Raw genomic sequence first — 27,534 nt, forward strand, 5'->3', positions numbered from 1 at the left:
ATGTTAGATTGGCTGCGGCAGCCTGACTGCCTAGTGCGCGGCCAGTCTTAGTGACTTTGTGACGAGTAATTTGTGACCAGTAATCACCGAACCAATTATTCTATAGCGTAATATTCGATATTCGAACAGTTCGAGTATGCATTCGGTAGCCCTAGTAGGGAGTCGAGCGTCCGAACGGTTTTTCGCAAACGTAAAGTTTGAAAACGGTGACGTATGTGAGGCTCGATGGTGTGCGTGCTCAGAGCGTAGGTGTGTATCGGGAGTGCGAGGGCGTGTGCGTGCGAGTGTGAGTGTATCGTATTCGTATCCACACACTAGTGGAGTAGCACAGCGGAGCTGAGGAGAGTACAGCAGGCGAGTCAGTTGACAGTGCGCTGCCGTTGCGTTAGGTCGTGCGGTGGTGTAGTTGCGGTTGTGGTCGCGGTCGTGGTCGGCCTGTGCGGGTTTCGTGTAGTGCCGGTTGCAGGGGGAGGGTGCGGGCGCGCGGGCGCGCGGGCAGACGATCGGCGCTGGCGACGACCCGGAGCCTGCAAAGGGGGTGGGGGAGGGGGGCGGCCTCCGATGTCTCCTCCGATGGGGGGCGCTCCGCCCCTCCAGCGGCTCGTCCGCGTCGGCTACTACCAGCTGCACAACACCATCGGCAAGGGCAACTTCGCGCTCGTCAAGTTGGCTACGCACGTCGTCACCAAAACACAGGTACCCCCCTCCCCCTACCCCGCCACCACCACCACCACCACCACCACCACCGTTCCCCTGCCCTGCCCTGCCCTGCCCTCCCCTCTCCTCCCCTCTTCCTCGCTCGCCGTTTGACAGCTGGGACGCTCCCCCCCCCCACCACCCCTCTACCCCGCAGCTCTCCATCTGTCCAAACGTCAGACGTCAGACGAGAGGCGAGCGACGTTTCTAGGTTATGTTCTGTGAGACCGCACAGATTACGATGGCGTTATTATGTCAAACGAAAAAAACATGGAAGACGTTTACCGTTTCAGTTTTGCTGCCGTCGTTTTGCTGATTAGGTGGGTCTTCGGAGCTGATCGCTGTCGTCGTGTGACAACATCATTTCTGTTCGTCTCCCGTGACCCACTCGTATATTGTGCAAGTTTTTTTTTGTCGCTTTGCGATTTCAGTAGTGGTTGGTTGGCTTTTTATTTATTTCATTCGTTTGCTTCTACTAAGAAGGTGTCACGTCTCGTGACGATCGATGGTGTGAATGCAGGAAATCGTCGACGAAATGCTATAGTGATATCTCTCATCTGTGGCAAAATTTAATGTTTCAAGTAGGCTCGTGAGATGTTGACTTTTTGTCAATTCTTCGAGCCAGAATGTCGTTTATATTGGAAGACATGTTTGTGTTGGAATTTGAATGTCAATCTGGTTTGTTATTATTCAGATAATTTCTTTATGTACTGTGCAAAAGAGTGAATACTGACAATGTGCATGTATGTATGAGTAAACTTGAGTAAAATGCATTTTTTATTCTTTTTACGATATATATTATCCGTATGTGTATTTTTTAGTGTAATATTTTGTGTCAATTTATTTAATATTCAATTTATTCAATCCATCTAATATTCAATTTGTTCTGTTGAAACCCACTCAAATGACTTTGTGTAAAATCGTGTAATAATTCAGTCCATTGAATGCCTTGTGTAGGGATTTTTGTATATTATAAAAAAAACTTACTAAATTTTAATAGGGCTTCGATAAAAATGTATGATGCATGAATACAAATAAATACTATATAGATCATTTATTCATTCATAAATGATGCTTTACTGTGTTCTTAAGGTATAACACGTACTGAAGGTATAATTTATGACCATTTTTATACTATTTTACTTTTATCGGTTTTTAAAATTGAAATTTGTGTATAAATACTGAAAAGTTTTGTTTCATTTTCTTATTGAGTTAATCCATACTAAATAAAAATGTACGTTTATAATTATGCAAATGTACAAATATGTTATATGTACATATATATTTTGTTTACAAACAATGCTATCATTGTTGGTATACATATGGTATACTACATAGAATGATTTATTAATCGACGTTTGGAGTGTATGAAATATTTTTACTATCACAAACATTTTGGATAATATTGAAATATAATAGTTTTTGTCTTCATTTTGATTTGTTATAAACGAGTTATTTCATATGCACTGGATTTTGGTGTGATTTTGTTGTATCGATAAACAATTAAATATTAATATACGTTAATGTGTATTATATTCGATATCAGTCTTGGTGATAAAATTATTAAACCAAATTCAAATGTGCATTTTTGGAAGACTTTAAATATATGTAGTTCTTGTTTATTTATCTGTTCTGTGGATTTTTTTTTAGCTCATATAAAAGATAACGAAATTCATATACTAACTGACATACAGGAACATCTGTTTGTGATGGGTCGGATTTTTACATTATTCCAATGCAACTATGTACATAAATAATACGAAAATGATTTATATTTGTGATACATACGTATTATGTATATTAAAACATATGAGTGCTGTCAATTTTGAATCAAGAATGGCAAGAATCTTTTTTTTTAATTTGAATAGTTTTAACGTTGGTAAAATTCTAAAAGTGGGAAAAACCTAACCAATAAAAAAATTTGATTTTGATTTAACACCCTCCCATTTATGGTATAAAATTGATAGATAACAATGCTATATTTTGATTGTAAAACATATTGTTTTCCCATATTCCAGTATAAATTTACATTTTTGCAAATCTTCCAACTTGATTTTTACATTGATTAATTTTTTTTCTGTATTAACATCTAAAGTAAAAAAAACGGATTTGTAATCTCTGTTGAGTTACAATCCAGTCATATAACGTGATAATTATAAAGTTATGTTAGCTTTCCTTTTATAATGGAAAAAGTAAATGAAAAAAGATTTGAGGAATTTAAATCACATTAACAAAAAAAAAAAGTCGTTTTAAGCCGTCTAGAGTTATGTAAGGACAATCGATTAAATCTTAGTGCAAGGTTGAAAGGTTATATTTTAACTGAAATATTTTTATTGTAAATTTAATACAATCAATTTGTTATTTTGTTACTATTTGTTTACTTAATTTGGTTACTCTTTGCATTGCCCATTAATACCTGTTATTCATCATACTAGCCAACTTTTTACTTTATCCACGTATTTTTTAATGGAAAAAGTATCGTGATTCATAGTTTTATTACTCTTTGATCTCCAATTTTTAGAAGGACCTTCAAAGTATTTTGGAAAATCTCAAGTAGTCTCTTCCCCATATTACCACAAGTTCGACATGTTAATTTACAACATAGACATTTCAGGTAAAAAAAATAGAGTAAAATGAATTTTCACCAATTTTTTCAAATAAAAAGTAAGTTCGAGTTAAACAAGCGTTTGCAAATATGGATCGCGAATCACGTTTTCACCTTATTGAGCAGGCTTTAAATGTATTGAAAATATGTAAATACGTGTATATTGGAATAGTAATAATGAATTGTAAATATTTTATATATTCAATACTTAATTGTAAATCTAATATATACTTTCGAAAGTGACTTTGTATGTATGTATCTTTGGTTGGGAATCGAAAACAAGTCGAAGTTTCTATGACGATTGAATATATTTTTTTTCGATTCAAATAAATTTAATAAAAAAACAAATTAATATTTACTATTAGATTCGCCATGTTTACGCCTTTATATACCGAGCGAAGCCGGGTAAAACAACTAGTATCTTATATATTGAGTACTTACATATCTATGTATGTATATGATATGAAAATTTCGTAGTACGTATCGCGATACAAAAATCTTCATGAGATGAAATAGTTACATATGCACATATGTATAGCCTTTTACATAAGTTTTGCAGATCGACGTTCCATCAACCTGTCACTTTTATGTGACGTCATTGCCGAGACGGTACACTACCACATACTCGACAAATGTGGTGTGAAATTCGCTGTGAAAGCTAAAGGGATGTCCACCGTTTTTTTTACTATTGGATCTACAAATCGATGGCGGTCGTTTTTTTGGACAATTAGTGAATACTGGTTCGGAGGTGAGCGGGTTAGATGAGACATCTGCGTGTTGCGGAGTGTTCGGTGTGGGGGTGGGGGTGGGTTAGTTCGGAGGATACCCCCGTGCTTCGGGCCCATTGAGTCCGGCGCGTAGTGCGTGGGGTGGGGAGAGGCGAGGCGGGGCGGGGGAGGGGGGCGAAGGTGGGGGCGCAGGCGGGGGCGCAGGCCGGGGGGCGGCGCAGCGCGTATCGATCGGTGCGTTGCGTTTGTCGGCGCCCATTCATGTGACCATCGTGAATGGGGCCCCCTCACAATGCGGCCAGCATCCCTCATTCATGACTACCATCCGTAGCGTACCTACCACCCACCCCCTACACCCACATCTCACATCCACCATCCACCTGTCGCACTCCTATCGCTTCTCCTACATATGAGTACTAGTGCATATTTTCCATTGCATAGCTTCGATCCTCACTTTCACGAAGTGTTGCTTCAGCTCTCCTCGATCCTTCTGTACACTGTTTGGTTAAGGGGGGGAGTGAGGTGTATTTAAGGCTTGAAAGCTTGTATGGAATGAAAGTAGAAACGGATCAAAAATTACCGACTTCGACTCGCAACTTGAACGATTTTTTTTTATATACCTCCTTTGCATTTCACATGGCTTTCGTGTTAGTGGTCATTTTTTATATCTCTTATCTCTTATCCGATCGTTTTCATACTTTGCCATATTGCTCATTTTGGTCATCAATATACGTTAACTAGTGTAGGGCCCGTTGATTTCAACGGGTGGTTTCGAAAAGAAATTGAAACTCGAATAAAAATAAAGTTAAAGATATGGAATCGACTGGTTTCGGAAACACAAAGGCACAAAAAAATGAAAATTATGAAAAAAATGAAAATAATGAAAAATATGAAAAAAATGAAAAAAACTGAAAAAAATGAAAATTATGAAAAAAATGAAAAAAATTTTTTTTTTCGATTGTCGACGAAAGCCGAAGTCGATTGTCGATTGTCGACGAAAGCCGAAGATACGCGAATGATTGGTTCCCCATACTTGTAAAGGGTAATCGAATATTATGTATGTACGTAATTTAGAGCATTTTTTCTATCGAGACCGTAGTCTAATGGTTAGCGTGAATGTTCTGAGCCCAAGGACCCCAGCTCGACCCCGCGATCTCGAATTAATTTTATTTTTCAAATATCGCTAAAATATAAATTAATTTCAATTAAAAATATATATTTAATTGTTTTATATGAAAAGAAAAAAAATGGTTCAAAACCTCGCTAAATAAAATTATTATAATTACGTATTTTTATATGGTGAGAAGGAATATTTCAATTAATGTTTAAAAAAAAAAGGCGAAATGAAAAATTGGATTTGGCGTGATGACCGAGACCATTAGCTCATTAGACCCATATTCAGGCTATTTGGGGTGATCGGTTCGAGTCGCGACAAAGTCGTCTCGTCGAAAAATGAAATAATCGATTTTTATCGATTCGTTCATTATGTTAGGACACACACACACACACACCCACACCCACACACACACACACACACAGATTACCGTCTTTATATATATGATGTATCGTCTGCCATTACGTTGGAGATATCGTATACAACGCGTTTTAAAAACGGGGTACGTAGACCTTCCTGACGTTTAACAAGCGTTCGTCCCGTGTCTTCCAACTTTTTCGCCTTGATATGGCCATATCAGATTTTAATTGTTTAAACGCCCATAATTCACTCTAAATTTTATAAAATTTGCTCTATAGGTTCTCGTTATCTCTAATATATAAATATTTATAGTTGTGGAACATTATTATTGCCGGCAGTATAGCTCAGTGGTTGCGTTTATGTTTAGCACCGAGAGATTATTGGGTTCGATCCCAGGCTTATCTTTAATATACTGCTGGTTAGATTTGGGTGCTTGTGAGTCCGAGTCGATCGTTTCTTATCAGCGTTTGCCAATTTTATTTTATTTTAGTTTGCCAATATTGTACATAGAATAATACAGAAGATTTGCAGGATAATTTTTTCCCAATTTTTAAGGAACCGTATTAACAATGAAATCAGATAAATTGGCAAACTCTGATTGGAAACGATCGACTTGGAGTCACAAATATCCAAGTCTGACCAACAGCATTAAATATTAGCACGGGATCGAACCCGGTAACCTCTAGGTGCTAAAAATAAACGCAACCACCGAGCCATACTGCTGGCTAACTAATATGTAAATATGTAGTTTGCCAAATTGAAGGAACTACGCACTTTTGAAAACACTGAAATTACCAAGTTAACACGAACATTTTCCGCGAAATGTGTGATCGCTGGTGAGAATCATTGTTCCATCACGCGAATGATGATGTTTTATATAAATTTAAACAAGTGTCGATATTCACATACACACACATTCACCGTCCATGTCTGTATGTCGTTGAAGTAATTTTAATTCAGCCTTCAAGTATCTTATGTGTCGTTCGTTGCCTGAAAGAAAATGCACCGAATCTCCATTGTAAATAAACAATGGACCATAAACTATCGCAGGTCTCCCAACTAAAGTCGACATAACCATATTATTTATTGTGTTTACGCATTCGTATAGTTCGGTTGTACCATCTTGTATTATATGTATTTTTCGTACTTGGAATTCCTCGTGCAAAAGAGTGGGTGGCCGCTTTGCGCAATCTTCTAATTATTTTCTCCTATTAATTGGCTTTTCTCCGAACAAAATATAATATTATATTAGGCACGTTTAAAATTTGCAAATTGCCCTTTTTCAGAAATTGATGTTTGACCTTTTGTAAACATCAGGATTTATTTAATAGTTTTGACTGCTTCAGATTAAATGGATGGTTGTTTTTTTGAAAATGTTTTCGTAATTATTATTTTTTTTTATTACATAAATTCCTAGGCCCATTTGGTAGGTTGATTAGTTTAAAATTTGTAATTAAATTTTTTAAAGGCTTCATTGCCTCGTGTGCGTCGCTTTGACGTCCACATTAAATTTTATTATAATAAACGTGGACATTTTAATTAAATTCAATATATGCAATGAATCGTATTTTGCTGGGATTTGGTCTTGTATGAAAAACCGTCGAAGAATTTATTCGGTTGTTAAAATCGTATAGTTTTTCAAACATGTGTCTATTGTATTTTATGTACTGTTTTATGTTCGAAAAATTGTTAGTACAAAAATAATCGAATCATAAGGACATATTATTAATTATTATTATATGTATATCGATTTCGATTTTGATTCCGATTCCTTTTTCAGTTCAAGTTCCGGATTGCTTTTTTAGTTCCGGATCCGTATTTCTTTTTCTGTTCCGGGTCCGAATTATTTTTTCAGTTCCAGTTCCGGAATCCTGTTTCAGTTCCGTTTCTAAATTTCTTTTTTTAATTCCGATTCCCAATTCCTGTTTCAGTTCCGATTCCCGATTCCTGCTTCAATTGTGATTCCCGATCTCTGTTTCAGTTCCGAATCACGATTTCTGTTTCAGTTCCGATTCCGATTAATTACACCGAGCAACAAAAAAATCACGTTTTTGAATTACCAGAGCGGAGACTAACCAATCTTTACTAACATTGACCCGCTGAATTCGAATATGATTCGAATGATTTTTGTTGGTTGGTGATCGTTTACGAGATATGAGCGTAGTCCGACCGCTGTACTCTGAGGTGGATTACATGTCATATCGCTTGCACCAAAACTTTTCGCGTTTGAAACGCATACACAACGAAAGCATTTAAATTGCAATTACCGCTCGAGTTAGTACGTTTAGATAAAAACAAAAAAGATGAGATAGAAAACCAATCTTTATAAACGTGGTGAAATAAAAAAATTGTCAAATAAATGCAAAATAGCATGGAGAAAAAATCCGTAAAAATATATATATATATATATATATATATTTATAAAGGGCAGGTCGCTCCCTGCATCTTCCACGTCTGTTTACTTCTCCATTGTTTAGGCATGTACCATGCACGCAGTCCCACGCTTTCGCGCTTTCAGTTCTGTGAACTAGCGGGGATGCCGCTCGGCCTAATCCGGGGGTCTCCATTGCTCTCCTCGAATGCACTTAGGGCGGCGGATAATACCGATTGCACTTAACCGGTGGCGTACGTTACAGTATTGTAACTTTATTTTAAATCATGTATCATAGGTTTTTGAGCTCTTTTTCCTATTATGATTTAGATTAACATTAGAATAATATAATACTGTGATTACTAACCAAATTAAATTAAAATTGTAAAATAGAAAAATGATCAGTAGATCAGTAGCTATTAAAATAGATATAAGATGTATTGTGAACATAATTTCGTAATAATAAAAAGCATTTAAAAATCAAAAAAAAATCATGTATCAATTTGTTTCCGAAACCATCCGTTGAAATTTTAACAGGCATTACACTAGTGTACATAAATAAAAAAAGTAAATGGAAATGTTTTCAATTCATGTGTGGATTATTGTACTATTTTGTATTGCTTCGGGTATGTTTAATGTAATTGTTTACTTTGGTGAATGAGTACTACCAACTTACTATTTTTTGTATTAACAGCTGTTGCCATTGATCGATTTTTCATTTCTCGTAATAGTTCATAACCACAAATATTGTCTCGGCGGAAATTCATAAAACGGATCTTTCGCTTAGGTCGCATGCAATTTTCTCCTTTATCGAGCTCTGACTTTATATGGATTTTCTTCGTCACTGATTTTTCAACGCGAGGGGGAGGACTATGAAGGTTTCAAATAACGCCGAATTTTAAGTTACGTTTCTTATTTTAGTTGTAAAATTTGCATGATTTATTCTTTCGTTTTTCGAGGTTACGAAGTGGGCGAGTGTGAACGAAGCAGCGGGTACACACGGTCGAATACAAAGAGGCGGGAAACGAAACAAGATTTAATATTCAACAGATGAAAAAATTATATAAGAGAGGAGACTGGGGTTGTGTGTATGTATTTGTGTACACAAGTCCCGGTAAACAAATATTAGAGGTGGGGTTTGTGGGGGTTGGGTTATGGGGACTTGTCACGTTGCGAGGCACGAGCTTAACCCCCTATTGCCGGGATGAGTGGCCGTGGCCCGGGAATTATGTTCGAAAAATGCACCCTATTAATTACCACCCTTTGGGTACCTCCACAGTCCACCTCCCCCGGAGATTTGTTTGCTGTTTAGTCCTGTGTTGTTTTTGTACTGCAAATATTAAATGCAACTAACTGCCCATCACGTTCGTCACGTACATATTGTTTGTTCAGTTTTATCCGATAATCTACGTATATTATTTAATTAAGTTCGTTGTGAGTGTCCATTAATTAACTACAGCAAGATTTATTAGGGCTAAATTGAAGGTGTACATAGTTCTTAACTAGGTTAATACTAGTCGCTTAATTTTGGGAATGTTTAAATCTAATTATATTGAGTTTCATTCGATTCAAACTGTCTTATATGATGTCAAGGACTTTGGAAATAATTTTTCTTAAGGTTGCTTTTATATTCAATGTATGTATGGTACTATATGTATGTAAATAGATACATGTCTGTTACTCTTTTACTTGAAAACCTCGTAAATTTACTTTTAGTCAAAAACAACATTTTTATATCGACTTTTAAAATTATTTCCAATTTGTGAGCTTTAAGTTTTCATTTTACTTTTGACGATGTTTATCAAATAGTGTAACGATGTTTGATTTAAGCGGGGCTGTGGAGTCGGTTACGATTATTATTACGATTATTTTTACCATCGAACTATCAGCAGCGATTAAAATTTCTATCGGTGAGCAAACCGTGCAAAATGGCAAAGTTTTAAATCAATCGGAAGAATGTAGGAAATTCGACTGAATCATTATAGCGAAGTGAAACATAGAAAAGCTTTGTAATAATAATGGTTGATGCGGTGCTGAGAATCTTGAATTTTTTTAACGACGAGCATCTTGTCTCCAAACTGATTATGTTCACAATATAACACAATTGGTTAGGTTTCCGAGATCGACAAAAGATTCTCTAAAAAATCAATTTATCCCTCCATAAATTGCTTGAATGGTCTCCTAACCAGAGGGTTACTATCGATGATTCATAGTAAATAATATTATGAGGAAGGACATCAATTATTGTAAAGAAAAATCCGCTCGAAACTCGTAAAAGATCGCTCGCTTCTCTCGCAACTTTCGCAGTAGAGCTTGAACTATAGAAATTAACTTTTGCGAGTTGAGCGGAGTTAAGCTAAGCTAGAAATGAGCTAGAAGTGCACGTAAGCAGCAGTACGAAACATATTCTTTAGTACATTCTACATATATGGACATATTTATATTTGTATTCCGTAATGTATATGTGACGTATTCGAAACAGCAGCAACTGACACAATCTACTCACATTATGTACATGTCACCGAAACGTACCAAGCAGAACCGGCTTTCTTTCGCCTCTGTGGAAATATTCACGCATGACTTGACATCATAGTGGCGAGTGCACCCGTACTCTCGAAACTATGTCATGCACATATGTCATATTGTAATAATATTAACTCGACGATACGATGCAAGCAATATTGTGTCACTATTGTTGTGCCCGTTGATTTCAACGGGTGGTTTTGGAAAGCTATATATAAATATAATGTAAAGTAGGCTATATAAATGTAATGTAACAGGTGTGCGCGCACAATCGTAAAAAGCTGAGTGCGCGCATTACACGCTCACCGATCCAACCCGTTCGAAATGATGAATGAATGTGTGTGTGTCTTCGTGGATGTGTGTATGTGTCACCCGTTGCTCGGTCTGACGTCACATGACGTTCCACACCCCCGCGTCTCCTCAACCTCTCAACTCTGATTGGCTGTGTCCGGCACATACCCACATCCCCACATCGCGTCCATTTTTATATATATTATTATTATTATATCGTCGCGCTCTGTAATGTATAAAGCCGATTTTGCCTTCCACTCGTCCAAAACAAGTATGAACGTGCCGCAAACTGGTGGCGCTGTATAGTATGAATAGTCTTTTCCGTGCAGTGTTATGCCGTATTATTTCGTCCAAATTGTTACTTTTAATTTTTCAGTTGACTCATATTTGGCCGTGAATCTAGGACATACGCGTATACGTTATCCGATAATCTATACTCAATACAAACATTGTCATCGCTTGACGGCTTCAGCGGAAATGAATGTACGTGTTTCATTCATAATGCGACCAACCTTTTCGTTCTATTTGAAAAGAAACATTATACATATATGTGATAAAAGAAATTAGCATCGTTAAGCAGTGCCGTCTTCGTCACTAGGAAGTGGTTATATATTCTGGTGTCGGAGGTCGAAATGAAACGAGATCGACAATCTTGAATTTATTAACCTTTTCACGCTTTGTACTCTCTGATTAGTAAAATGTCGTAGTACCTAATTAACGACACGTTTCTTTGTAAACGATCTGTTCGTTGATTGACATTGTATACTGTTGGGGGGAAGGGGTGGAGTTAGTAGGAAGCGCGATCTTGTTATCGAGTTTGTTAGATGATATTTGTCGTTGTTTTCCTATGTGTATGTTAATTAAATCATTGCACGCGGGCCGAATGGCTTTTCGAGGAAATCGGTAGTGATCGTTTAAATTTTGGTAATTTTATTTACGAGTTTGCCATCGGAATTTCGAAGAAGAGCATACTTAATTGAATTCAGGGTAATTTGTATTGATTACGATTTACAGTTCGAAGTGGTTTTGGCTAATGGAATCAATCCATGTACACGAGCGATGTTTCGACAACTGCAAGTTCATGAATCTTTTTTGTGAGTGTATCTTCCAGTTGTACTTAATATATTTTGACAAGTTGGAATATATTCCATTTAACCTGGTACCAACTACCGTTATATGTAGTTGAATTGTATTTTCAGTTGTAATATACCTTGACTAGTTGGAATATATTCCTTCTAACCCACGTAAGTTGATTCATATGGCGAATTACATCTAAACTGGTCAATATTGCAACTGAAAATACAGTTCAACTATATGTAAGTTGGTACCAGGTGAGATGGATAGGTGAGGTTTTCGTGAAAACGTCACTCACTAGTAAATTGAGTTGGAAAGTCACATTTTTGTTTTGAACACATTCTTAGATTATCGTAATACGGTACTCATTACATTTATTCGTAATATCTAGCAAATATTAATGCATTATTGAATTCTAAATCAACTGACAACTGACCTCTGCTTGCATCTTGCTTGCATATAGTTTTTCTTTATTAAGTTTGACCTACTGAATTCGAATATGACAATGATTTTTGTTGGTTTCTTCTCATTTATGAGATATGAACGTTTTGAATGAAATGCGCAATTTTTTTTATAGACTTTTGGCTTTTGCAATCTTTAACTTAAAATCCAGTATTGCTGTGTATGTAGTTTTTTTTTGTTCAATTTTTTGTTGTTCAGTTATCTAGCGAATTTTAAAAGTAAAAAAAATTATAAATTTTTCCGTGATATGAGTTTATTTCGCTAGCTTTTCATTTCATCACGTTTTGTAATGATTGGTTTTCTATCTCAATTTTTTTAAATCTAAACGTACCAATTCCGGCGGTGAATGATAATTGCAGCTATTTTAAAATCATATATTATATATAATATGGCTATTCTGTGTGTCTGTCTGTTTCGATTCGGCATATATATATATATATATGTACGTCACAGCTAAATCACTGCCAAAACGTATATACGGATACAATAACAAAAGAAAAAAAACTTCTATATATATATACTATTTGCTGCCAATGTTTCCTCTTGGTATAGAATTTACCGCCATCTATTGAAAATTTATATAATTTATTTTTCTATTGGTTTTTTTTTATATTGTTTACATGTATCGTCCGAGCTAGCCAGCAGCATAGCTCGGACGTTAAGCTTCTGCTTACCGTCAAGAAGGTGCCGGGTTCTATCCCTGAATGAAAAATGAATTTTTCAGAGTATGCTGTTGGTCAGACCTGGATTTGTGACTCCAGGTTGATCGTTTCCTATCAGAGTTTGCCAATTTTCTCTGATTTCATTGTTGAAACGGTTCCCGGAAAAAAAATTGGCTAAAAATCCTTCCTACCTACTATGTCACCACTATTTGAAATTTGATGGATGTACAATAAGAATTTATGTACAATTCATAGATGTCTCGTTAATTTGCGAGTTTTTTCAGTGTCTCGCAATTCAACGAATTATAATAAAAAATGCTGCATTTGTATTTGTAATTGGCCAGGAAGGCGCATTGGGATTTTCCTGTAAGGCCTTTCTGGTATATATGTAAAATAAAAAAAAAAAAAAAAAAAAATGTATGTAGGTAGGTAGTTTTTACCTTTTTTTTCATATTAAACAATTAAATATATTTAAAAGGTATTTGGAAAAAATTCGACCGCGTGCGGATCGAACCGACACATTTCTTTTAATTTTTTTTATTTAATAACTTAATATGCCAACACCCATGCGATGATATGTCATCGGGCACAAGACTAATTTAATTAGAAATGTCTTACAAAGCTGTACATACATACGTTAAACATAAGCAATGTTGAACGGAAAGTTTCCGCCCACGAAATTAAGTCAATATCACAAACACGCCTTTATAATGTTGAATGTTTTCAAAGTTGGATGGTATTCGATATCGGAACGCGGGGGTGTGTTGCAGTGGATCCTTGGCCCGAGCCATTGCTACTGCATCAAGCCTGGGGTGGAGGGTGGTGGTGGCACTCCAAAGGTTAGAGGGCAGCTGACCTTTGCATCCACAACATACCGGCTGGTGCATCTCGCCAATGGCGGAACTTAGCAAATGATCGATTTTCGAGCTGTGGCCCTATTCGCCTCCCGCACTTCAATATCAATACGGTTGACCTTTCGATCTAAACTACGGTTTCCATATCAATTTTGAAAATTATATTTTAACCCAAATTATGAGTGCACTTTTAATATGTCAAAAACTGACTATTTTTATTATTGATATATTTTAAAGTACATAATTTGCATTCTTGCCAGTTTTTATCTAGAATTGGATTTATCTTCTCGATTCGAGTCAATACATTTTTGACGAATCGTACATAATTATGCTAAGTGTCGATAATAAGACACTTGTTGATTTGTTTTTTTGACGTAGAAAGGATATGAAAATAATTTGAGATTGTAACTGGCATAGCAGTAACGTTTATAAATATGTACATACATATATCGTTGAATAAATATGATAATGGTAAGAATACACTCAAAAGTGTGACGCGTCACGTCTAGACGACTCCAGCTGTGTAGGCGCGTCTTCATGTCTTTGTTAATTCGTACGATCCTATTATTTCGATAAGTTTCTCTAACAATTCTTCAAATATGTAAATCAATACAAGGTTAAAATATCACCGAAAACACTCCTGGTTGTGAATTTTGGGAAGATTATCAACAACAGCATTTTTTTAAACTCAATTTAAAATCATTGATTATTAGCAGAGATAGACGTTAGATGGATGCTCGTCAAATAACAATAGACCTCTCCACTACCGTACAAAGCAAGAGAGCAAAAAATGGTTGACAATAGTGAACCATTTTTTGTGAGCAAAAGCAACTTGTCCGCCGATCTCCGGTTATTAGTTGGTCTGAGTCCCGTAAATGAGCGTAATATATGAAACTATTAATCTTCATGCAACGACTCTGGTAATTTCAATCTGTAAAAAATCTTTTGTGGTTATACATATGTAAGTACGATTTTTTGGCCAGCGACAAATTTGACACATTTCAAGTAAGTAATAGCCAGCAGCATAGCTCGGTCGTTAAGCTTCTGCCTATCACCGAGAGGCGCCGCGTTCGATCCCATGAGCTGACCTCAATTGAAAATAATTTTTTTGAGTATATCTGTAGTTCTGCTGGTCAGACTTGGATATTTGTGACTCCAGGTCGATCGTTTCCTATCGGAGTTTACCAGTTATTATGATTTCATTGTTGAAACGGTTCCCGATTAAAATTGGATAAAAAACCTTCCTACCTACTATGTCACCAATATTTGAGTATGATTAATGTTCAATAAAATTTATGTACAATTCATAGATGTCTCTTTAATTTGCAAGTTTTCAGTGTCTCGTATTTCAACGACTTGTAATAAAAATGCTGCATTGTTTGTAATTGGCCAGGAAGGCGCATTGGGGTTTACCCGTAAGGCCTTCCTGGTATATATGTAAAAAATAAATAAATAAATATACAGAGATCGGGTAACATATATTGGACTGTGATTAGAAGCTAGTGATATTATGGTTTCGTGTAGATGTTTTGAAATTGTATAGCCTGATTCACGTTTGCTCGTCAATTTTTATTATTTTCACTGTTCGAACATTGCTGTAGATTTGAGTGCTATTCAAATTGTTGATTCGATCCGTTTTAATTTACTGTACTACGTAAATGTTGCTGTTCCGATACAGATATTGGGAAAACACTGCGCCGTATTTTTTCTAGTTTGTTTAAAAATGAAGTACATAAAAGAATAATTTGTAGCATGTTATATGTATGTATGTATGTATATGATTTTTATAGGTTACTAGTGGTTTTACCCGGCTTCGCTCGGTATTTGTAATATAAACAGCTTAAACTTGGCAAAACAATCTAATAGTAAACATTGATTTGTTTTTTTATTACATTTATTTGAATCGAAAAAAAAATATATATTCGATGGTATCGATGTCTGCATAGAATTGATTGATTTGTTTTCGATGCTCCCAACATACCTTTAAACCTTACATACATACAAAGTCTCTTTCGAAATTATATATTAGATAATTAATTGGCAATAATTTGGCGATTCTTGCCGAAAACCAATTGAACACACGAATAATGATTACAATTTCTCATTGTGAATTTTTACGTAAGAACACGTGTAGTTTGTTTTGAATTCGTTATGCATGGATTAAATAAACAAAACACACACACACACACACACTCACCCACCCATACAAAACAACGAAAGCTCATTTTGCTGGCGAGGGTCACGTGTTGATATTGTTTGTTCGCCTCTCGGTGTTAGCACGTTTGAGGGTGGAGCCCCAGGGGGCTTTTTTAACACCCCATCACCACCACCCTCGTCCCCATTTCCTTTAATTGCGCAACCTGTCGGTAACCAGTGGACTAACATTAAGCAAAAACAAAATCTCAACGTGCTCACCCCCCCCCCCCCCCCCCGGGAATATTCCAGACGAATGTTACCGGTGAAATTTCCAATACTCGGATGATTGAATTTCGACGGTTACGATGACTGAATTCGTTTTGTAATGTGTCGATACGTATAACTGGTTAATTGGCATTTTTACGCTTCGATGTAACCAGTTGGTTAATTGAACGTTTAGCAATGCCGATATTAATGTTATCTTAGCAGAGCGGTATATATCTTAATAAAATTATTGATACGTTATAGTAATTGTGTGTACCTGTTTCGATCAAGTGAACACATTATGGACTTTGATTGTTCCGTATGAAGCGTGAGTTTCAGCAGGTTTCTGATGTTTTTGTTTTTAGCTTTGTAACTGGAGGATAAAGTAATATGTTGAAGTGGAGCGAAACTGCTTATGGAAAAGACTGCTTTTTAATTATTCATATAAAGTCTGAAAAAATGTGATGCAAGTATTCGTATGTACGTGTCTCATTTTTGACGTACGTCGATTGTTGTTAAACGTTAATAGAAATTCAACTTGCGTACTGCTTTTGCATTCAAGGAAATGCTAATATGTTTTGTCAACGGGGTCTTAATATTGTTTTCAAAAATGAATCGGCGAAACTTATTAGCACCTTATTTAAGCGAAAAACATCGATTTGACTCTTCATCTCGATACGATTCTTCAACGTAGGTATTTAAATTTTACAAGTATTTTTCTAAACTTTGCTAATTTGTTACAGGTAGCAATAAAAATCATTGACAAGACTTGTTTGGACGAGGAGAATCTGAAAAAGACATTTCGCGAAATTGCCATAATGAAAAGGTTACGACATCCTCATATTATTCGACTCTATCAAGTAATGGAAACGCATAATATAATTTATCTTGTCACTGAATATGCACCAAATGGAGAAATTTTCGGTAATATTTTTTTTTTTAGTAAACAGTTTCAATTTGAATAATGATTGCATCAATAATAATAACTTTTTTTTTAGATCATTTGGTATCTCGTGGTAGGATGTCTGAATCTGAAGCCGCACGAGTGTTTCGACAGATGGTAGCCGCTGTTGGTTATTGCCATGCACATAATGTTGTACATAGGGATCTGAAAGCAGAAAATCTGCTTTTGGATGCTAGTATGAATATAAAGGTAATGTGATTTAATTTGTAATGAGTATGAACTTAAGTAAAAAATACAGTTTATTAATTATTATTTCCGTTTATAGTTAGCCGATTTTGGATTTAGTAATGAATATAATTCCGGGGAGTTAATGTCAACTTGGTGTGGTAGTCCTCCATATGCTGCACCAGAACTGTTTGAAGGCAGAAAATATGACGGACCCAGAGCTGATATATGGGTTCTTATTTTATCATGAAAATTCATTGAAGCTATTACATGTTTTTGTTTCATATAATCATTAATTTTATTTTTTTTTCAGTCATTGGGCGTTGTATTGTACGTATTAGTTTGTGGAGCTTTACCGTTTGACGGAAACACACTGCATGATCTCCGAAATGTGGTTATACAGGGAAAATTTCGTATACCATACTTCATGTCTCAAGGTTTCAGAAGAAAACATTTTTTAATTCGTATTAAATATTTATGTTGGTAAATATTTTACTAAATTTTTCTGTTTTAGAGTGTGAACAGCTTATAAGGCATATGCTGGTGGTAGACGCTGAAAAGCGTTTGTCTCTAAAGCAAATTATCAAACACAAATGGATGGTTTCCCATTCTAGTGCCAGTCGTCCCCTCGGTGAGAAAATGGGCTCCGAAAGGAGTGATTTAATCGATAATCCTTATTGTTGTTGTGGAATGCCAGTCAACTGTTTAAAACATTTAGAATCAGAAGATCTCGGTAGTGTTCGAAGTGAATTAGAGAGTGCTCTGTGCCAGTGCTGTGCGAAACTTTACGATGCAAACGCTGTGAATAGTGCCAGTAGTGAATTGAATCAAACTGTCATCAAGCACATGCTGACATTGCCAGGATTGACATTAGATATGATCAAACAGGTAAAATTTATTTTGATTTGGATTCGTTTTCTTATAAAACTAATCTTCAGGTGTTTCACAAGGCTCTTGTTTCATTCTTTAAAATAACCAAGTGCACAAAAATGAAAACTGCACACTTTAATTATGTCTATGAGAAATGGTGAATTTGAATTGGTTTATATTATACATATGTACGTATACTGGAAAATATACTCGATGTTGTCCCAGTTAATATTAACATATTGCTAATTTTCACATAAAATATAATTAATCATTCAAGCATTGCTCTATATTATTTTTTATTTCTGTAATCATGACAAATCAATTATGAATAATGTTGTATTCAATATGCGGTTTGATTCATTTTACTTCAAACATGCATAGAATCACATATTCACTTTGGTAATGTAATTTTATATATTAGTTTTTCTAATACACTTTCAATTCTCGAATAAATGATTTAATATTAATATGTAAAACAATGTCATAAATGCATCTTTTTCTAAATTAACAATAAATATTTAATAACAGTATACGTACATACATACATACATTCGTAGTGAAACTGCAGCTGGGAATTATTTGCAATTACAATTAACGATGATGTTAACTCATTATGAACTGTCTGAATTTTTTGAAAATTCTGAAAGTAACGGTAAAATAATAGCTTTTGTAAATTAAATATAATTAATAAATCTTTCTATCGGTTGAATTAAAAATTGGAATGCAGCATCTTTATATATATTTTTTGACTGAATTATCAGACCAATACTTCTCGAACTGTAGTGATTGCTGTATTTAATTTTGTATGTGAGAATAGCTTTGTAAAAATTGATTTATTAAAATTTATTTAAAGATTATTCATTTGAATAAAATATTGAATTTAAGAAGTATGCTACGCGAAAAAGAATCAGTCAAATTTCGGTATCTGGGGATTTAAAATCTTGCCTGAATACATTATTATTATTTTGGAATATTATCAATAAATTCCTTGGAAAAAATGTCAAGTTAGTAACCATACAAATATATATTTTTAAATTTATTTATCGATATTTTGGTTTATTTGTATGAAGTTTGAAGGATTTAAAAACACGCATGCTATGCTGACTGCCTTTTTATGAAATTTTATTAAAAACACCGCATATGTATGTGTTTACGGCCCATAGTGCGTTGATATACATAGACGGCAAGAGATTGTGCCTTTGTTTTGAGTTCTTTATGTGGCTTAGGTCTTACATAATATATTGGAACTGTATGTATATGTGACCAATAATTGTAAATATTTTATTTATTGAGTACATATATGCATATGGGAACTTTGAGGGAAAAAATGTGCCATTTTTACATACCTCCTTTACGTTTCACATGGCTTTCGTGTTATTACTAGTGCTAATCATGACAATAATACACCTTACAATAAAGCCCCAATTTACCAAACATTAAATATTTGAATTTACCTAGAAAAAGAATTTACCTAGACAAAGAATTTATACAAGCTTTCTCTTAGTATTTTGATTCTCAAAAAGTTCCCACTAAAATATTCAAACATCAAAAAAAGCAAGAAATTTTCAGCAATTTTTTCTTCATAATTTTCAATACATAATTAATATGTATTTGTGTATAGATTGATTTATAAATGGAAATATTCGAAGCATAATTTCAAGTTGATGTATATATGTATGTACATCGATTATAAATTATAGAAATTTCGTCTAAATTTTCAGATTTGATGTAATTTTCGATTGATAGTTTCTTTTTGCAATACATACGTGATATCGTGGTTTTCATTGACTATCTTTGCATATACATACAGATGTATATTTTATGTATGCACTATTTTATTTCTTCTATATACATATGTACTTTGTATGTATGTATGTATATAATAATAATTGCTGTTTTTGGTCAAACATCCATCGTGTTTTATAACATTTGGGTAAATTTTCATTGTGTTTTTATTACATTTATGTAAATTGTTTTCATTAAATTCGCTTTCATTGATATATCATTCATAAATCATGAGTTTAAATCGTTTTTGCAATATCATTTTAATATTTATGGAAAAATAATTATATTTTTTGTAGTCCGTTCTTGGTACTCGCTTTGACCATATATCAGCAATTTACAATCTATTGGTGGAAAAGCTTAGTAAACGAGGTGGTGGACTTCGGAAACAATGCCAAGTCAATACACAAGAAAATCAAAATGATGAAGTTCAAAAAGTAATTTTTCCATTTTACTAATTTTGTAATAAATAAAGTAACTCTAGAATAATATCAAGATATGTATATAAAATTTGATGTATGAATTATCATATAAAAATTACTTACTTCCAGTCGTTACCAGTTTCCAATACTGCCACTCAAATGTCATCTATTGCACTCGATACTGACAGTCAAAGTGGTGATAATTTGAATACCCGTGATGTGACCACTTCTATAGAAGGAGATTTGTCATCGTTGTCTGATTCAATTTCAAATATCGAATCGAAGGATGTCGGTTCACCCTTTGTATCAATGCCGGCTATTCCAATGTCTGAATATTTGGCTGATAACGAATCTCAGAATTTAGAAAAGGTACTTAAAAATTATAATAACTATAGTATAAATATTTCTCTTAAATACGCAATGTTTTCAAAGTATATTTTCACTACTCTTATTTTTCGTAGTTTGGTGAGATGGAGCTCGATTCTCAACAAACTGCAACCAACTGTCAGACGAACAAACATATGGGTCTTTTGGGTCCTGGCGATTTGGGTTCTCATCTTTCTGATAATCCTCATGCAACAGCTCGTCGTCACACAGTTGGCCCTGGAGATTCAAAACATACTCAAGTATGTTATATTTCAAATTAGTATACCTATTTAATTGAACATTCACTCTTAATGTTGAATATTTGTTTTGTTTCAGGCTTTGGAAAATCATTATTTGTTAGCACCGCCTTTGCCTCAACCTGGAATGAGTAACGTTTCAGCTTCGGCAGGAATATCCGTGTCGACAGATCCTAGTCAAGATATCAATGGAGGCAACAGTAAAGTATGTATGATTTTAATATAATTGTATTACATTTAATAATAAATATATTTCACATCCATTTATTCTTTCAGCGCATTTATGCACAGACTGGTATAAGAAGGACTGTTCGATCGGGAAATTACCATTCGCTATTGCCAGACATTAATTTGCCTTTGAATTTACCGCCTGTCCAACACCAACCTCCTCATAGTTTCAGCGTGAAAGATCATCATTTATTGAAACCACCACCTGTTATGGGCCAAGGTATTGTTTTATGAACTAAAATTTGTCTTTTGAGTACATATGCATATTATAGTTATTGAAATTAATGTATATGTTATAGTGAGTGCGTTTGGAAGACGAGCATCTGATGGTGGAGCGAATTTGCATATGTGCTATCAACCTGGTTCACCAACTCCACCTCCTGGAAATGAAGATGGCAATTATATTGGTTCAAATAATGTATGAATATATTTTTAGCATTGGGTGTAAGAACCACTAAGCAGTGATCTTATATTAGTTAAATTTAAAATTGAAGGGTTCGTCTGGTTCGCCTGCAAGTGGGCCTATTGGTTCGGATAATTTAGTTGGCAGTACGGGAACATCTGAAAACATCATTACTGGTGTAGACGATTCACAAAATAGCGATGCCTATAACACCAATCTCTCCAGGTAATTTATATTCATTAATTGTATGTGTTAGCTATGAAAATTTTATTATTATTTTAATATTTTTCATATAAGGTATATGCTAAGTCGTGGAAGTACTAAAAGACATACAATGGCAACTCCAGAAGACGTTCACAATACTGTCGTTCTTTCACATTCCCTCAGTCCTTCTCCCAATTCAATGGTAAATATTTATACTTATAAAAGATAAGCGGTTTGTTTTTGCATTTAATTACGAGTATTATATCATTTTTTTTCGTTTAGCAATCAAGTAATAGTCCCTCTGGATCGTCAAATAGAACGAGAAGAACTGGATTACATACTGTGACTCAGCGACCACCAGGTGATTTATCATTCATTTATTCAGTGTTATAATAACATTCGTATTTTTTTGATAAATTGTTGATTTTTATATAAAATAATAGTTTGAATCAGTACAGTGATATTCTTTTATGGTACCATCTTATATAACGAGTTGTTTTGAATAGTGTATTGTTGAAAATTCATAGAAGAACTTCACTGGAAATTGATTTGTGGAAAATATCATTAACTCATATTCTGAAAACTGATTGTGATCAGTGTATTTAGTAGAAATCAGAATACGAGTTTTGTACTTTAGATACATGGTTGAATTAAGCAATATTTATTTATGTGCTTGGTAACGATGCATGTACAAATGTTGTGTTTTTATGTATTTAGTAGAATGTCGATTTTTAAGGCTTATAATAATAATTATTAAGGCGCTTATTGCGGTTACAAGTAGAGAATCTAGTTAATATACACTTACATGTATACATATGTTCCTTTCTGTTTCTCTACTTGCACTGTGTATAATCGCCTTTTATCAGCTGAGATTATCGAAGTTTTACTCTATTTTTATTAAGAATTCAATAAATTTTAATTTTACAAAGCACTTCCATAATCATCCGGCTTCAAATCACGCACGCTAATTAAGCATGTTTTTGTATATCTATTTTATTTATCAATTGAAAATAATTTTGTTTTATTAATCTTCAAAGAAATAAAAAATCCAGAATTTAATGTTGTCATGCGCTTGCACTGTAAACGTATTTTTTTTTAATATATTATTATAAAGACATCTTTATAGAATTTTAAAATTTTGCTTGCATGATGTTAATTATAATTTATTTTAATTTTTGTGTGTGTGTATGTCATACAGTTATAAGTCCTGAGTTGGTAATGGAGGTTGAAGCAAGAATGAAGAGAAATTATCTTCCACCGTCAATGCAGCCGAAACAACCAGGTCCGAGCGTAATGCAAGTGCCTCCACAATATCAGAATAATATGCAAGTGCACATGCAGCAATTGCAGAATAATTTCCAACAATTGCAATTTGTGAATCCATTACCGAAGCTTCCTTATCAGCCTAACGTCCAAAGTAACCAAGGAGGCAATTTTATCGCTCCGTCTAGCTTGGGACCTTATCATAATATGAGTAGCATTCCAACGAATCCGAACAATTCGATTTTTGGCATTAATAACGGTTACAATGTAGGAACCACTAGCACTTGCACAACAAATTCGTTGGGTACGTCACCGTCCGTTGCCAGTGGAAGTGTTCAAAATCAACCTCAAAGAAAATATTCGAGTCATGGACCTCACAGATGTAAATTGCAGACATTGGCAACCGTTCAGGAACTGGGTAAATACATACTTTTTTAATTAAAATATAATTTTGAATACATATGTACATACATACATACATACTTACATAAAATTGATGAAATTTCGTGTACAATTCATTTGTTGAACTCTCTTTCGCATTGACACATTCTAAAATTTTCGAAACTAGCATTAATTTGATTTTTATAATGATATAAGTATTTATTGAATATTTTTCAAAATAATATTCTCAGCACTAACCTCAGTGCCTAGTCTTTTAACAATTTTTTTTCAAAAAGGTAATATTTTTCTTATGAATTTTTTGGAGAAAATAATGTTTAATGCTTAAAAAACCAACCCATAATTTAATTTATTTTTCTGTAACATGACATCACTGGAATAAAAAGAAGAAAAAATTTTGTGAGTATATTGTGGTAGTATTTTGTTAAAACCTTGAAGGTAAGGCGTGATTTGCTTGTAATTGTATATTGTTGTGTATCATAGTTATTTTTTTTCAAGATTTTCGTCTGCATGTTTGTGTTTTTTGTGTAATCTTTATGTCTATTTAACATTATTGTTACCTGTAAATTCATGTAATTGGTATTTTTTTTGATAAGATTTTAAATTTATTTATTTTGTTAACAGCACGAGAGCATAGTGAGCGCTATTCGCCAGTAAGAAGATGTTCAGACTCTCAGTGTTATGGTATTCGAAGTGGCATCAGTGATGATTCTTCATATCAAGACGCTTCAGCTTCTGACGTTAGTATGCGCAACGTGAGACAAGAATATCATTTGTTACAGGTAAATAATTCTAATTTCTTTTTGATTTTTATTTATTAAAATATATTAATGATATTTTTGTTTTCAGCGTGGAGTGGAGAAACGACAAGCCCAAGCAACATCCTCTCCACCACTTCTAGATGCTAATGTCCAACCTGGTTTACAATATTTCCCAATCGGAACTTCTAGTTCCATGCCAAGTATGTATAGATCAAAAACTTTTCGTATTATGATATAAAAATTTAAATACATATAATGAATCATATTTTCATGGATTTTGGTTTATTTTTAAGGTTCTCCGATTCATCAAAGCTATCAACATTTTAATCAAGTTCAACTACAACCTACATATCAAAGACTTTCTTCAGCACCAGAAGCATCCTGTGAACAGAATAATCTATTAGCTGCTATTCAATCATCTTCAGCAATCGATATTTCAGTATTGCAACCAGATCTAGCTCAAAAAATAATGAGAGCTATAGAACAACTATTAAAAGAATCCCAAATAACTCCAGATTTAGCGAATCACATTGTCCAGACTGGACATATACCGCAGGAGATGTTACAGAAATTAGGGTTAAGTGCTCAACTTTTAGTTGAAAATCTGAAATATAATCCACATACTCCTTACCAAAGTCATAATGTTTCTCCAGTTCATTCAGCATCTATAAAAAATCAACAGTATTTACAAACGAATTTTAATAATCCTTTATCGAACAGTGGTCAAGTTTCCTCTAATACTGGTATTTTTAGTGGACAAGCATCACCAATAAATCTAACAAACTCTAGTACCAGTAATTCGCCACTTAATATGTCTAGTCATAGTTCTCTCGCCTCTATGAACTCGGGGAATTCTTTATATGGAATTACAACTCCTAATCAAACTCTAAGTGCAAATGTATCTCCGTTACATTCCGCTAATCGTATGATGAGTTCTCCACTTCATCAAATAACACAAGGAATTAGTTTTCTTAATACAACTGGTGTACCAAATGTAATGAGTGGATCTATTACAAAAGGTACTCCCCAACCGCAAAACACAATGCCTTTGGATTTAAGAAGTTCAGCAACTTTGAATATTCAACAAACGTTTTCATCGGATAATAATATTACAGATATAAACATGGATACAACGCTGCCAATATATGGATTGAATTCTCAACATGATTGGCAAAATCAACAGTTTAATACGCCTTCTAGTCAATATCTTCCCCTTGTACATCCACAAGTTCATATGGTTTCAGCAGCTGGGAACCACAGATCTCTGAATAATTCTCCTATATCTAATCCAGGTTCGCCTGGATTAGATATGATTCAAGAAGAGATAGTAGGAGGTATTAATAATAGTATTAATTCTGCGACTCAACAGGTGCCATCTGTTCAACAATTTGGGCCCCATGAAAATATTTTTCAGTCACAATCTCAACAACAATTTATAAGCAATCTTACTTCTGATGCAAGTCGATTTCCTCAAATTGTTTTGTGTCCCAATATCAATAATTTAATGACAACCCAATTTCCGCAAAATCAGATTTCTTTAAATCAAAATTTTTTAGCACCTTTGTCGAATCCTCCAAATCACCCACAAATAAGTTTAACTGATTGTTTGGGTTCAGAAATAACATTGGTTGCCTCTTCTTCAGAAGATAGTATGGATTCTTTAGAAAACAATCTGAAATATTCCCAATTTCGAATGACTCAAGATCTGATACCCCAATTCATTATCTCCGAACCTTCTGATTTTGAAGATAGACCATCAATAATGAAAGGAATTGGAAGAAAAATAAGTCAAGAAAACGATGTCACAAATAAAACAGGCAGTACTTCCACTCCTCATACTATTTCTGGAGTACAAGGAACTTTTGTTGATACGGGTCAGAACGGTCATAACGATGCGGAAAAATTCACTGCAGTGTTTAAACAAGATGGTGTAGGAGAAACTGTGGCAGATAATAAGAACATAAACAATCCATTTCAGAATTTTGGAAATGGTAATTTAAATTCTGAAATTTCTTCACCAGATGGAGATAGAAATAATCAATTATTTCTAGCTCAGAACACTAACGTTGATGATGCTACTTTCACCCGTCGAGGGAGTGAAAAATCGCTCGGGTTTAGTGATGATTCACTCAGCAATGATTCTAATCATTCCGCAAATGTGTCACCTAACTGTGAACATAATGTTGCATCAATATATTCCAATATTGTATCGATAAGTTCTGGGTTTAGTGAAAATAGAGGTAGTTTTTCTGAACACAGAGAAAGTTTTTCGGAAAGAGCTGGAAGTGAATATAGAGGTTCATTTTCGGATAGGGGTAGTTTTTCAGAACGAGGTGATTACGGTAGAACTAGTTTTTCGGAAAAGAGCGATTTGGGAGCCCAGGGTAGTTTTTCTGAGAAAGGGGAAACTCCTCGCTCAAGTATTTCTGCGCAAGGTGCTGCATTTTCGTCAGTCATCGGTGAAAATGATGAATGTCCGCCTTATATGAGTAGAGATAATAGTAGAACAGGGTTGTGTGGTTTGGAAAAATGTGAAGAAGAAGATTCACTATATATGCAAGGGGATATAGACAAATTACAGAAATCTACATTGGATTTAAGGATAAGTGATGAAACGGAAAATATTAGGCTTTTAGAAACCGAAGGCTTACCTACGGATTTGACAGCTTTTAGTCTTCAGAAACCTAATGAATATTATGAAATTACATTGTCCGATTTTTGTTCTAAGTTGGATCTATATCACATCTTAGAATTATTAAAAGAAACTATTAGCACTAAAGTTCCTCCTCAAAATATTTTTGTTTTGAAGAATCCTAATGATGGCTATACAGGCGTTCCTATATCTGACATTCAAAATTCGCCCGATTCTTTAGAAAGAAAATCCAATTTGAATTCTAATTTATTTAAGTTTCATGGTGAAATGCCGGGTACACTCAATTTAAATCTTGAATATTCTGGTGGAATACAGATAGAATTAGTTGTGTGTGAAGGTAAAACAAAGGATAATAAAGGTCTCAAGATGAGGAGGATATCTGGTGATCAATTTGAATATGGTAAACTGTGTCAACAATTAATAAGCAGTTTGACGGTGTAGGAATAATATTTTTAGACTTTCTTTCTAGTGAGATGTGATTTTTTAATGCACCATTCCAAAATTAGATAGAATGAAAAATTTATAGATGTTCATTCATATGAATTGTAAATATATATTTTGACTATTATCTTGCTTGTATGTTGTTACGTCTTATTTTATTTTGGATTTTAATAAATACAATTATGAAAATGTTATGTATTATTTTGTATGGAACTT

The 27,534-nt window shown here is 34.3% G+C and overlaps 1 protein-coding gene across 1 annotated transcript; it reads left to right on the top strand.

Moving 5' to 3' along the window:
• The first annotated feature begins 362 nt into the window (after positions 1–362).
• On the top strand, positions 363–27,511 carry LOC143913297 (uncharacterized). Its single transcript, XM_077432994.1, has 19 exons — positions 363–696; positions 16,884–17,064; positions 17,139–17,293; positions 17,370–17,501; positions 17,583–17,706; positions 17,784–18,157; positions 20,221–20,358; positions 20,473–20,712; positions 20,805–20,969; positions 21,046–21,171; positions 21,243–21,414; positions 21,494–21,612; positions 21,689–21,822; positions 21,895–22,003; positions 22,084–22,162; positions 23,000–23,482; positions 24,088–24,245; positions 24,313–24,424; positions 24,518–27,511. Exons 1-19 carry the CDS (start codon positions 562–564, stop codon positions 27,316–27,318), a joined length of 5,937 nt encoding a protein of 1,978 aa, XP_077289120.1. The 5' UTR covers positions 363–561; the 3' UTR covers positions 27,319–27,511.
• The last annotated feature ends 23 nt before the right edge of the window (positions 27,512–27,534 follow it).

This window comes from Arctopsyche grandis, chromosome 6 (genome assembly GCF_051622035.1).
Source record: "Arctopsyche grandis isolate Sample6627 chromosome 6, ASM5162203v2, whole genome shotgun sequence".
Taxonomy (NCBI): domain Eukaryota; kingdom Metazoa; phylum Arthropoda; class Insecta; order Trichoptera; family Hydropsychidae; genus Arctopsyche; species Arctopsyche grandis.

Excerpts from the sequence above, each read along its gene's own strand:
- LOC143913297 (XM_077432994.1), top strand. The coding sequence starts at position 562 with ATGTCTCCTCCGATGGGGGGCGCTCCGCCCCTCCAGCGGCTCGTCCGC. Across the intron at positions 20,359-20,472 it reads AAAATGATGAAGTTCAAAAA|TCGTTACCAGTTTCCAATAC; the intron begins GTAATTTTTCCA and ends ACTTACTTCCAG. Across the intron at positions 22,004-22,083 it reads GTCCTTCTCCCAATTCAATG|CAATCAAGTAATAGTCCCTC; the intron begins GTAAATATTTAT and ends TTTTTCGTTTAG.